The sequence below is a fragment of the Trachymyrmex septentrionalis genome, unplaced genomic scaffold, assembly GCF_001594115.1.
Source record: "Trachymyrmex septentrionalis isolate Tsep2-gDNA-1 unplaced genomic scaffold, Tsep1.0 scaffold128, whole genome shotgun sequence".
NCBI classification, from domain to species: Eukaryota; Metazoa; Arthropoda; class Insecta; order Hymenoptera; family Formicidae; genus Trachymyrmex; species Trachymyrmex septentrionalis.
Genome location: NW_017304417.1, coordinates 894357 through 907241, shown reverse-complemented (window position 1 = coordinate 907241; position 12885 = coordinate 894357). Strand labels below are relative to the sequence as shown.

Genomic DNA, 12885 nt, shown 5'->3' with positions numbered 1-12885 from the left:
TGTGTACTTTTAAATAATTTTTTTCTGTTCTTTGATGTTTTAAACATTGTATGAAAAAATATATAAATATTATTTTAGTAACTGTTTCTAATTTTTATATCTTATCTCTATATCATTATTACAAGCTTTCTAATACCTTTTCTGATGTTTTTGATGCAGTCGCGGCATTAGGTACATTTTCTTTATTCACCAAGTTAATTCTTTTTTTTTCTGCTCTAGATTTCATTGTTCCCGATAATCCAAAGTGTTGCGTACAGTAAAAGCGTCCTCCGTTTTTTTCTCGATCAAATGTATGATTTCCTGTATAACAGTAATGATTTCGTATCGAAAAGGTTTATAAAATATTATAAAGAGAGAATATAATATTACCTATTCTTAACGAGATGGAACAATATTCACAACGGAAACAACCGCGGTGAAAGAATTTACCTTCCGCACTGAGTCTTTCCATAAGGTAAACTCTTTTATTGCAAAAATGGCACATCTCTGAACCCCCTTGCACTGGTAGTGCGATAGTAGGCTTAGTGTTCTAAACAAAAATGAATAATAAATAAATAATTTTATATACCGAGTGCCCATTTTAATTGACCACCTTAAATATCTCTTGGACGCTGCATTTTAGGGAAAATGCTTGAGATAAAAATTTTGTAACTTCGAGGGAGACATAAGATGGTACCATTCGTTTGATTTTGGTTGGCGTTATCAAGATCAGAGCAAGTAGGTCATTTTAAATTTTTAAATAACAGAACTCCCCAAAACATTTATAATAAAGTATTTTTTTATTAAGTACTTTTTGAATTATAAAGCTTGGAAGTTATAATACAACCAGCGTTAACATTATTCAAGGTGTTCAACCGATGATTAAAACCTCTTGAATGTTATTCACGATTATTACCTGGATAACATTTGTCAAGATCCATTGAAGATTGTTTCTCTTATTTTTATTTTCAAGTAAAAATAAATTTTTAGTACAAAAATGAAAATAAGAGAAACAACCTCCAATGACCTTTTGACAAATGTTATCCGGGCCATAATTATGAATAATATTCAAGCGATTTCAGCCGTAGGTCGGATACCTTGGGTAATGCTTATGCTAGTGATAGATACTATAACTTTCAAGCTTTATAACTCGAAAAATAAAAAAAATATGTTATTGTAGTGTTTTAAAAAACTTTAAAAAGCTTGAAAAGTTGCACGTTCCTAGGTAGTGGGATGGATCTCTCTTCACAGGGAAAATTGTGTGTGAACGTCCCTAAGCGGAGAGGATTTGCTTGAAGTCGTTACAAAATCAAACATTTTCTGCTTTAAAAGTAAATTCTCCGCTTTAAAAACAAATATTATATAAAAAAATAATGTTTTCAAAGAAAATTTGTATTTTCAAAGCACAATTTTTATTTTAAATAAGAGGGATCTTCTATTCTATATAATTACCTATATTATAATTTACGTATTTATAATCACCACCTAGAAAAACTATGCTGAAAAACTTCATTTACTTTGTACACTATAAGATTATAAACATATTAAAATTTAACAAGAAATCAAAAGAATTATATCTAGTATAGACATATTTTTAGAATATTTTGATGCGTGTTATATATTATATATACCAGAATTAAACAAAATCTTATAAAAATGCCTTGTGTAAAATTGTCAATCTCTTAAAGAATGCGAACCTACTGTAATTTATATCTTCTCTCTTAAAGAATTTTGTAATTAAATAAATTTCTCTTTATATAAAACGGAGATATAAGACATAATAAACGCTATGGACGTTAAAATTTTAATATTCCATTGTCTATTTTCCTACAAAGACCTTAAAGTTCGTATTTACCGATTTCTGCAGCTTGGGTTCCACATGATTGGGTTCCTGATTTTTATTCGAAAATTGTTCAGCCATAGCTGAAACTTTATTGTATCCGAGCGCGCTACCTTCCTGAATCTTCTTGCCTATATTCTTCAGAGTATTATCTATATCAGCGTACTTACTGTAGGTGTTCCTTTGATCGTTGCCTCGTTTCTCCATCTTAATCTGCCGAGCTAAAAACTGAATGAAACATATACACATCTGAAAAAGTGCGAGAATGTCAATGTTATTAAGTGTTTTTTTGCCAACCTGCTCGCGACTCCACTTCGGCACTTTTTCTACGCGTTCGTGGCGAACACTGCGACCCATCTTGTTCTCTTCGATTTTTTTTTCAATTTCTTTCACGTTCCAGTCAGTTTTCTCAATTTTACCTACGTACAAATATATTTTATTACTCGATTTGTAAAGTGACGTTTACAATGAAATTAAATGAAGTATTCCTCGAACAAAAAAATAAGTTCATAGTTCTATCAGTTGAACAATCTCATTAAACAAGCATATTAAGCAACAATAGTAAATAATATATATTTTTATTCGTCAAATAAATTTAGTAACGAAAATATTAACACTTTTATTTAAGGCGTAAAATTTAAGTTTTAACAAATTAAGCTGTAAAAAATTAATCATAGTCAATTATTCTCCTCATATACGATTGGTTAATTTCTTACGGCTTAAGACTTAAAGTTTAAGTTTTAGCCCGAATCTACAATAGATTTTTAAGCCTTAAGCCATAAAAAATGGATGAATCATAGTCGATTATTCCTCTGTGCATTGTAGACGTCGCTTAACACATAACAAAGAAAACTTGATTGATATTGGATATATAAATGAAAAATATATACAAACCGATAGCACGTAAAAGATCTTTAGGTTTCTTCTCGGAGGATGTTGTCCCTTTCAGTTTATCTTCAAAATCTTTTATTCTTCCCGAGAATTCTTCGTCTACACTATCTCTTCGGTAACTAATGTGTATTTTAGGTTGTCTGTCCTAGGAATAATTAACAACTTAATAAAAATATCTTATGAGCAAGCGAGAATGTTGTAGAGAATTAGTATGAATATTAACACAAACGATGCAAGCAAAAATTACGGACATCTTACAAAGTACATTTTAAGTATTTATAAATATATGTTATAAATATTTATGTCCCTTGAAAAATACATATAATAATAATAAGTATTCTGAAGAATTAAATAAATAGTTAAATTCAAACGTAATTCTTCAAACTCTCAAATACAATTAATGCAATTCAGATGAATTAATTTCCATTAAATTAAATATAATATATTGTTATTTAAATTTTTTCTTTCTTTAGACGCACGCCAGTTTCGTATAATGTAAGTAAGAGTAAATAGAGTATTCCTTGAACAAAAAAATAAGTTAGAAATTCACAGTTCTGCCAGTTCAACAATCTCTTTAAACAAGCATGTTAATCAACAATGGTAAATAATGTATAAATAATAAATGCAACTCAAACAAATTTAGCAACGAAAATATTAACATTTTTATTTTTCTATTGCAATCGTATCAAGTTATGGCGTTAGAAAATATGTATATATTTTCTCTGTGTATATTTAATATGAATAATACGAATGCAGTAAGAAACAAATAATTTAGTAAAAGAAAATTCATTATTATGTCGAATATCTTTAGAAACGTTATTTCGAACATCAAAGACACATAGACGTTTTTCGTCAGCACATAGAAAAAAAGAACATAATCAAACATTTGCACTCATCACTTAATCTCTAGCTTACTGGATAAAGTATTTTCTGCTCTAAGTCTTTTACTCTATCCTTGAAATCTGGTGCAGTTTGACGATATAAAAAAATTGAGTAATCCTCAAAAGGTTCATCTTTCTCGCGTTTTGCATTGGCTTGCAGCATCTGCATGCTTTTGTAGAACTGTTGGGTTGCCATCTTGCGCAAATACTGCCGCTTCTTCATGCGCTCAGTTTGATGCTTCTCAATCTCATCGAGTCTTTTCTGTCTTTCAGCCTTTATTACGAGTTTACGATTGTCATTAGTCGCGTGATCAATTAACTATGAATGCTAATCTATTTTTTTGAGACAATCCAAGCAACGAAATGTTTCTTTGCAGCAAAGCGAATCAAATTATGCAAGAAAGCATGAAGCAGCGACAGGACGGGATACATGTAAGCACAGTAAGTTCTTTAAAATCGTAAATCTTGTACAATATATTCTCATTTTTAATGGCTTCTTGACTCATTTGAAAAACAGCATTTTTGTAAATCAAATGTAAAATTAAGATAAAAAAATTCATAAAACGGTAAAAAGTTTTAAAAATATATGTATGTTAAGAAAGAATGAAACAAAAGAAAATTAATGGATCTATAAAGTTTCTATTTATTAGACTACTGCTAGCATAATTCTAAATTTTTTATGCATAATCGACTACTTATTGTTAATTTTAGCCATGATTTACATACACATATAAAAATTAAAAGATTGTGTATAATGTTCTGGCATAATCTCCTAAGAGTTTAAAGAAATTTTACACAAAGTTTTATATAATAGCAATTATATTAACAATAGATTATATAAAAGATCTGACAATAATAGTTTGGACTTATTATCTTTTATAGTAGATTACGCGCATTCAGTACGTGTCCGATTCCTCTCGAAGGATGGTAAAGGTAAGTCCAATAAATATGATTAATAATGACATGAATATTCCGCGACACATAACATCTTCAATCTTCTGCCATCGTGACTACGTAAGATATAATTCAGTTATTTTAGCAACTTTCTAAAAGTTGCATACTGCTATATTAGATCTATAAATTTACAAAAAAAAAAAAAATTTAATTTTGTTTATGGATAAATAAATTTTTTTCTCTGGAAAAGGAGGATTTTTGGATTTTTTTCCAAAAATTTGAATACTTTTTGTGAAATTGCCATTAACTTTGGCTGCGTTCAGCAGAGAAAGCAGCTTTGCAACTGTTGCAAAATTCTCAGATATGATTGGTTTTTACGTTTAGATCCAGTGAGGAACTAAGGCAAAGACCTTGAGAACTAAGGCAAGACTAATCATATTAAAGAATTTTACAAAGCTGCTTTTCCTCCTGCTGAAAACGCAGCCTTTGTCTTAGATAAGCACTGGTCATTTTAAACTGTAAATAGATGGATAATTCTTTCTACTTACCATCGTCGCGCCCACTTTCTCGGTACTCCGCCTTTTTCGAGAACGCCGGCTAATAGTATTATCCTTTTTATCCATGTAAGAGTGCACATTTTCATTAGCATGCCGTGAGCGCGAGTGCCGTGTTTTTATAACCTTTTCCTCAGACGTCCATTGTTTCAGTTGCTTCGAATGGGCAGTACATTCTTCCATTTCTGGTTCCTGTTGCAATAAATGGCGCTTAATTTTACAATTATTTTGTACGGAAGATATTCACGTAAGTATTTTCTGAAACTTTTTAGAGAAATTTAACCCGTGCTAATTTAAGTAAGAATCTTTAGAGTTTATTTTATTTCAAAAAGACTAGACATATATCCTCTATTTTTATTTACCAATTTTGGATGTTTGATATATGGAATCTCGCCCCTAAAAACTTCATATATTTGTGTTAAATAAGAAAACATGGCAAGTGTATCAGGAACATCGCATTGAACCATTTCTTCTCCTGTCATTATCTGTAAGCATAATTATTTTTTTCTTATCTAGATAATCTGTAAACATAACAATGTTGCACAGTAAATTTTATGATATAATATTTGTTCAATATCTAAAATAAATAGAACTAACAGTTCAAAAAATAAGCTAATATGCAATTATTGCGATACTTTTTCTCTATTTGATGTTCTGCTTAAGAATTATAAAACATATACAAATGATTTGATTGAAAACACACGCACACATATCCACAAAATTAGACAATACTGAATTATTTTAAAAATATCTTGTACTAAATATTTTTAATAGAAAAATATTTTGTATTAAAAATAAGGAAAAAAATATATCCAAATTAGTAATGCTTTTTAAGTTTTTAGGCTTCCACGGGTATTATCTTCATTTAGCATATTTTTATTCATTGCCAATGTTATGGCAATGGATACAAACACGGTGATAACCCGCAAACCTTCTGGTATCCAAATTAGTGATATTTAAACAAAAAGATAAAAAATATAATATACTTACCGGCGGTATGTTCAATTCTTTTTCTAATATATCAAAGGCGAGTTGATTGTTTTTCACTGTATCTTTCGCATTTAAGCTATAAAAATCTATTAAATCTGGACGGTATCTATGAATAATTGCACAAATAGCTAAACCATCTTTGAAAGAGGCACCTATATCTTCGATGTGAATTTTGTCGTATAATGCAACTTGCTTTTGTAGCCAGCGAAGCAGTGTGTCTGGATGAACTTGAGTGTCAGCTCTCAGATCTACATAAAAGTGTATTTGTTTTTCATTAAAAAATGATTATTTAAAAAATATATTTAAAAAATCAAGTAGTAATTTAAAAGTAACAAAAAAAGTTGAGAATCGCAATTTCGTAAGAGTCCAAAATTTTAATATTCCAAGAATATATATATATATATATATATATGTATATATATATGTGTGTATATATATATGTATATATATATATGTGTGTGTATATATATATATGTATGTGTGTGTGTGTGTGTGTGTGTGTGTGTATCTAGTATTTTTAATAAATTTATAATTTTTAATAACTCACCGCGACGTCTTCGTTTCTTTGGAATATCAATTTCAGATTGTATTGCAGACTGTTTGATACTTTCAGGATCGTCTGTGTCAAGAAGACTGCGCACTTGTATCGGAGTTACAGAATGTATATTTAGATTCGGATACCTTAAAAAAAAAAAGATAAAATAAAGTATATTCAATTATTCTAAAATTATTAGTATTTGGCAACAGACACTTGATACATATCTTTCTTATAATCTAAATAAATAAACTGCTTTATAGTTTTACAGCTTTCTTCAAAACTATCGTAGCACAGCTGACTATTTGGACAGTTACTTTATAGAGGAGACTTAAGTTTCTCCATCTTCTAGATATCTAAAGCCTCACTGATTTATTCATTTATAATTGATTAATCTTACCTGGTGTGAGGATCCAAAGTGTATGCAGCGTAATCTCTATTCAAATTCTCTGGCGTCGTCTGTCCCAACAGCCTGTATATGGACTCACGTTCCGCAATTACTTCTAACGGAGACAACGAAGCTCCCCAACCTTTGATTGTCCAGCCTGCATCCAGAGAGCTCAAAAATCCTCTCGCGCAACCAGAGCCGGTAGGCCAAAATGGCTGCAATCATTTCTCTTTTAGTTTTTCATTGAAGATTAAATTATAAAACAAGAAAATAAAAATCTAATTACAAAAATCAAAGAAACGCACAACATTAAAAGAGCAATAATAAATAAATAATCTATCCACATTCTATTATGTGCATTATTATAGACATTATTGTATTTTTAAAATTTTTTCTTAATATTCTGTGTCTAAAAGAATGGATTTGGATTTTATATAATTTCGAATAATGTGATAAGTAAATATAATACAAGTACATGTCATCTACCTCCAAGAGGCTGTCGCCTACAAGAATCATGAGCAGTCTATGACCATGACGCTCCAATACGCGACTTGCATTTTCGGCCGCGTACATTGAAGTAAAATCGAACATGGCTACGTCCGGTTGGCCATAATGATTCACCGCAAATTCCATATCCATCATTTGATATTCCGTCGAGAATTCCGCTGCTTCTCGCGCGTATAACATCAACGCTTCACGATCCACGTTTTCTTTCGCGAGTAGTTTTGCAGTGTCAGCATGATCCTAGAAATCAATAATAATTCATTTTAATTGCCATTCTGAGAAATAATAGGTATATTCTATAATTACAAAGTTGTATGTTTTATATATATATATATATATATACCTGCAAAATAACTCCTTTGTCGATTAAACTATGTTTCTTGGCAGTCATAACGAAATAATGAGTGTCATCTTTGTAATACACGATATTTTCCAAGTCGATACCAGTTTCTTGATACAATTCTTTAAAGAACTTTTGATTAAAGATAAAGGCGACACCACTGATTTCTTCTACGCGAGCTTCTGCCTCGGTCCGTTTATTTATAAAATTTGCCGTGATTGCAATGGCTAGTTTTCCACGAAATTCCTTGCGTTTAAAACCTTCCAAGGTATTTCTCTTACCATCAGCTCCAATTAGCACATCGAACTCATATTGGGAGACAGGATGGTCAGCTGGAGAAGTCTTTGCTCTCCAACCAATCTCTGACGAAAATATTAAATAGAAAACATTAGTAATAAGTAAATTATAAAAAATAATGAAGAAATTTTAAGACATCCTATCGTCAATTATTACTTACTGCCATCTTCCTGATTATTCGGTGGTTGAATCAGAGAATCAAAGCTTACACTCTCATGGAATTCGATACCAAGAATTAAAGCAACTTTCAGTAAAATACATTGCAATTGCCGAATGCTGATGTGATCTATAGAACCTGCGCAAAACTTTCCAAAAAATTTTTTCGCTCCTAAACCACGTAGATCCTGAATGACGAAAGGCCACAAATGTAAAACATTATTTCTGGACATCCGATCTCTTTTCTCCACCACAACGACTTTCGCTCCCAATAATTGTGCTTCTATGGCTGTGCGTAGACCGCATGGGCCACCACCGATAATCAAAACCTAATGTAAATAACATTAATTAAAAAATTTTTCTTATTGACGCAAAAAATAACTAAAAGGTAAAAATTAATAAATAAACTCTCGTATTACCCTCGTATTCGGGCATACTTTGCCACGATTATAGCACTTGTGATTCGCCCGTTGATCAAATTTCTTCCATAGAGCTTGTGCCTTCCACGATCGCAATTTTGTTTTCAATTTTGGATAAAACTGATTAACGACATTCGGCCGGATTTTTAATAATTCACACAGTTGTCTGTAGTAGCCAAGAATAGATTTCAACGTAGTGGCGTTGCAAAACTGGTCGAAAATCTCATTGGCCAATGCTGTCTCCGGTGAGTTAACCGCTTGCTTTTTGCCAATCTGATCCATCGTCTTGATCCTTTGCTTTTAGTTTCACTCATCAGTTCGTCATTATCTAAAAAAAAAATTTTATTTCCTTATTTTTTATCAGGATTATTTACTTTATTAAAAATTTCAATATAATATGATCATATAATATAGATTCCTAACGTCAGAATTTTTCGATTTTTTGATCTTAACATTAAAACAGAGTTCTGGAATGATAATTAAATTAAACGATATATAAAAACGATAAAAAGTTTGTCTCTATTTACTAAAAATATTTGTATCGTTTTTATTTATATCGTAACTTTATGTATACGTAAAAGTTTGATATTATCTATGAATAAAAAACAAAATAAATAAAGCGGGAAAAAGAAATGTCACAATAAACGCTATATTTACACCGTGCTTTTTAGCGGAAAATTTACCAGCGTAAGCGAATCATTCATCTCATTATTGATTCCATTGAGACGTGATGACTCTCGCTTATTCGCAGCACGTTCTTTTGTGAACAACCATAACACTCTGCACCGAAGGTGCTGATAGTCTACAATGTTCTTCTCCGGTTCGTTGAACTTACGGTCTGATAACTTTGTAGCTCGTCGCATGCATTCGCTCAATATTTCGCCAAGGAAAAATGGAAATATGAAAACTTTCTCATGCATGAATTTCCGGAGGAAGCAAGTTCATAAACAGCTTTTAATTCTAATTCTAGCTATTGTTCTTATTCCAATGATGAAAAGAGAGGGAACAATCCGAACTACGTTTTTGGGTACATTTTGAAATTTATTTCTGTTTGTTAAACACATCTAACTATACAACTATATTAAATTGCTATTCCGAACAACCATTACATATTTTACAAAATATTATTTTTTCATATATAATCAACACTTGCGGCTATGCTATTTTTGACTCATCTGATAATTCTTTTTTTCGTGTTAATTTGGATTTGTACTTAAAAATTTTTGTGACTTTTCATAAATAATCATAATTAATTACAAGTAATTTTACTTTTATGGTGACAACCTTCCCTAAAAGTTAGATTTTTTTTGAATCGCGATTGGATTAATTTAGACCTGCGGTTCTAGTGTTAACGAGAATTATTATAATGACTTTTGGATTAACTAGCTTAAAACGAACAGCTGGAACAAAAAAAATTCGTTTTTGAGCAAAAAATTAGCAAATTAAGAAAATTAAATTTTTTATCTATTGCGAATTTGATTTACGATAGTAGGGGGGGGGGAGTCTAAGTTAATGGAGGTAATATAAGAATAAATAGACATCTCCTTAAATTTTGTTATCTGTTCATTTAAAATTGACATTGAAATTGAAATCAAAATGCGATGCCCTTAATATCGATTTACTTGAGAAAATATTGAATATTCTGTGTGTATAAAAGCATTTAACTGATTTATTATTTTATTTGCCCTAATCTACTTATTATTTTTAAATTTTATTTTTTTATATTTTTATTTCTTTATAAGAAAAAATAATGATTAATGTAGTTATAATTAATCATTGAAAATAAAATGCTTTGTCATATATTATTTTCAACGTGTCATTATCAATAGTCAATTATAAAAATAGTACATGACAAAGTGTTTTTATTAACAATAGTTCATATTGAGCGTGAATCAACTAACTTGGTTGAAGATATTGTTCATTGTGCATTATTATTCTTAAATACATCACTGTATAATATATTAAAAACTGCTGTAACATAATCCGAATATTTGTATCTCAATGTTTTATTATTTAATGCTACATTTCTAATTATAAATAATTCTGGAAGAAAAATGATCTTATAAAAATATAAGAAGATAGAAAAGAATCATCAAAATAACAAATAAATAAATATTTCAGGTAATACATATTTTACTTTTACAAGCCGAATGATTAAAAAAAGTATATTGTTCAGGAAAATCATATGATTTATATGTATATATATATATATATATATATAAACACGTGTGTGTGTGTGTGTGTGTGTGTGTGTGTGTGTGTGTGTGTGTGTGTGTGTGTGTGTGTGTGTGTGTGTGTGTGTGTGTGTGTGTAAAGATAGGGATGACTCACATCTGGCAAGCAACTCTACCTAGAACAAAGTCGCTGTGATATTAAATGTTCTCCGAACAGAATACTTTTGATTTGATACATTTTGGATACTAACCGTTATTGTTATTGTTATTATTGTATTATAATGATTTCAAAAATTTAATGTCTTTTTAATACATTGAGAAAAAAATTTATTAAATTTTGATAAATATTTTCTCGAATAGTCCTAGCAGAATATTTATTTACAATAAATAAATATTTAGATAAATGAAAAAAATGATAATTAAATGAAACTAATGGTTCTTGTATTTAATAAATATGTGTTGACATTTAGTAAATATTCCGCTAGGACTATTAAAAAAAAATATTTATTAAAATTTAATAATTTTTTTTTCAGTGTAACAAATTCTTTGACTGATTTGATGATTTTTTTGTGTCAAAGTAAATTTCATTATTTATCTACAAAAACGTTGAAATTCTTGATTTTTATGCATCCTCGTAGCGCGCTAAGCCATAAGTTAAAATTCTATAAAAATAAAATATCTAAAATTATCTGAAAAACATAGTATACCTTCGATTCCTCAAAGTAATTTGCGAAAAGCTCGGTGTTTTCACTCAATCGCTTGTAACTCGAAAATTATTGTTACCTCGATACATTTTTGCAAAAATTCATTCTATTTATTATTATTATCATTATTGGAGAAACATTCAGGCACATTTCGAGACAATCTATACATAATTTTACATATATGTGTACTGTGATATATTTAATTCGATGACGATACGTAATAGGTATAGCGGAATTTTACTTTATAAATAAGCTTACTCGTGTGTGCCCATACAAGATACTCTCTTGGATGCGTACACAAGTGAGTCTGCAATCTGCATCTACATATATGCACCGTCATGTCATACGTGCTTTAAGAATATAGCAAGAGATATGCGTACTATGTGTACGTACTACGTACTTGTATGAAGAGCTGGCTCTGTCACGGTGCGTTGAGCTGCATGCAGTGCGTACATACAATCGTGTGTCGTATGACGATTGACGATACGACGAAAGAGGAGACTGCGCTCTCGTATCACTCCCGCAGCGTAGCGTTCTTTTGTAGGATCTCTTTACCTTTTTATAGCTCGCATTCACATCGCACAAAACATACACGCCGAGGAAGGAGGATGAGCGACAAAAGAGACGGAAGATTTCGTCGAGGGTGTGACGCTCACTGACTGTGCTGACTGTGCTGACTGTCACTGACGTTCACGCACCACGGAAACATCGGCTCGGCGAAATCCCATCGTCCGCACGCTCATAACGCTACACTGCGCTACACTCGCTACACAATTAAAGCTCTACCTTTACGCACAACGCCTAATCGACCTATTTTGAGTGGATCGTGAATATAATATCGCGATGCAACTCATCACTGCTCACTACAATTGACAACAGTGACAATCGTAACAGCCACTGACGGCGTGACGACGACTGATCATGGTGGAAGAGATAACATGATGTGTGCCATGGTGGAAGGGATAACATGAGGTTTATTCGCGTCGTATGCTCCAATATGTTCCAATGTGCTTGCTCCTGCTATAGCTCCTACTCACTTCAACGAGAGCGTTAGCGTGAGTAAATGCTATGATAGGAGTATTTTAGAGCATGTTAGAGCACGCGAACAAACCTATATGTGTGCAGTTGAACAGTGGGTGTTTACGTGAAGTAATCAGATTTCTAAATCGGATTGAACAGCGGTACTCAATCTGATGACTCTAAACATCCCTAGACCAATCCGGATTATAATCCGTGTTGTCTATGAAATTCGGATTTCGGACTACTATCGTCACGCGTGTTTCTCTTTTGAAAGGTTAAGTTTATAAATATTTCAGAAATTTTAAAATATTTTTGTAGC

General features: G+C 31.0%; 1 protein-coding gene across 1 annotated transcript in view; it reads right to left on the bottom strand.

Moving 5' to 3' along the window:
* Window positions 1-12460, bottom strand: part of LOC108756518 (protein-methionine sulfoxide oxidase Mical) — a 28037-nt gene extending 15577 nt beyond the window's left edge. Inside the window, exons 1-16 of the mRNA XM_018500395.1 lie at window positions 11947-12460; window positions 8669-8996; window positions 8254-8578; window positions 7800-8158; window positions 7439-7696; window positions 6965-7167; window positions 6577-6710; window positions 6030-6277; window positions 5402-5524; window positions 5034-5231; window positions 3626-3865; window positions 2714-2855; window positions 2117-2238; window positions 1835-2068; window positions 370-529; window positions 137-300 (exon numbers count right to left, since the gene is read on the bottom strand). Of these exons, the coding sequence (XP_018355897.1) occupies window positions 137-300; window positions 370-529; window positions 1835-2068; window positions 2117-2238; window positions 2714-2855; window positions 3626-3865; window positions 5034-5231; window positions 5402-5524; window positions 6030-6277; window positions 6577-6710; window positions 6965-7167; window positions 7439-7696; window positions 7800-8158; window positions 8254-8578; window positions 8669-8950 (3192 nt within the window). The 5' untranslated portion in view covers window positions 8951-8996; window positions 11947-12460. The remainder of the gene's footprint in view (window positions 1-136; window positions 301-369; window positions 530-1834; window positions 2069-2116; window positions 2239-2713; window positions 2856-3625; window positions 3866-5033; window positions 5232-5401; window positions 5525-6029; window positions 6278-6576; window positions 6711-6964; window positions 7168-7438; window positions 7697-7799; window positions 8159-8253; window positions 8579-8668; window positions 8997-11946) is intronic.
* Window positions 12461-12885: the final 425 nt, after the last annotated feature.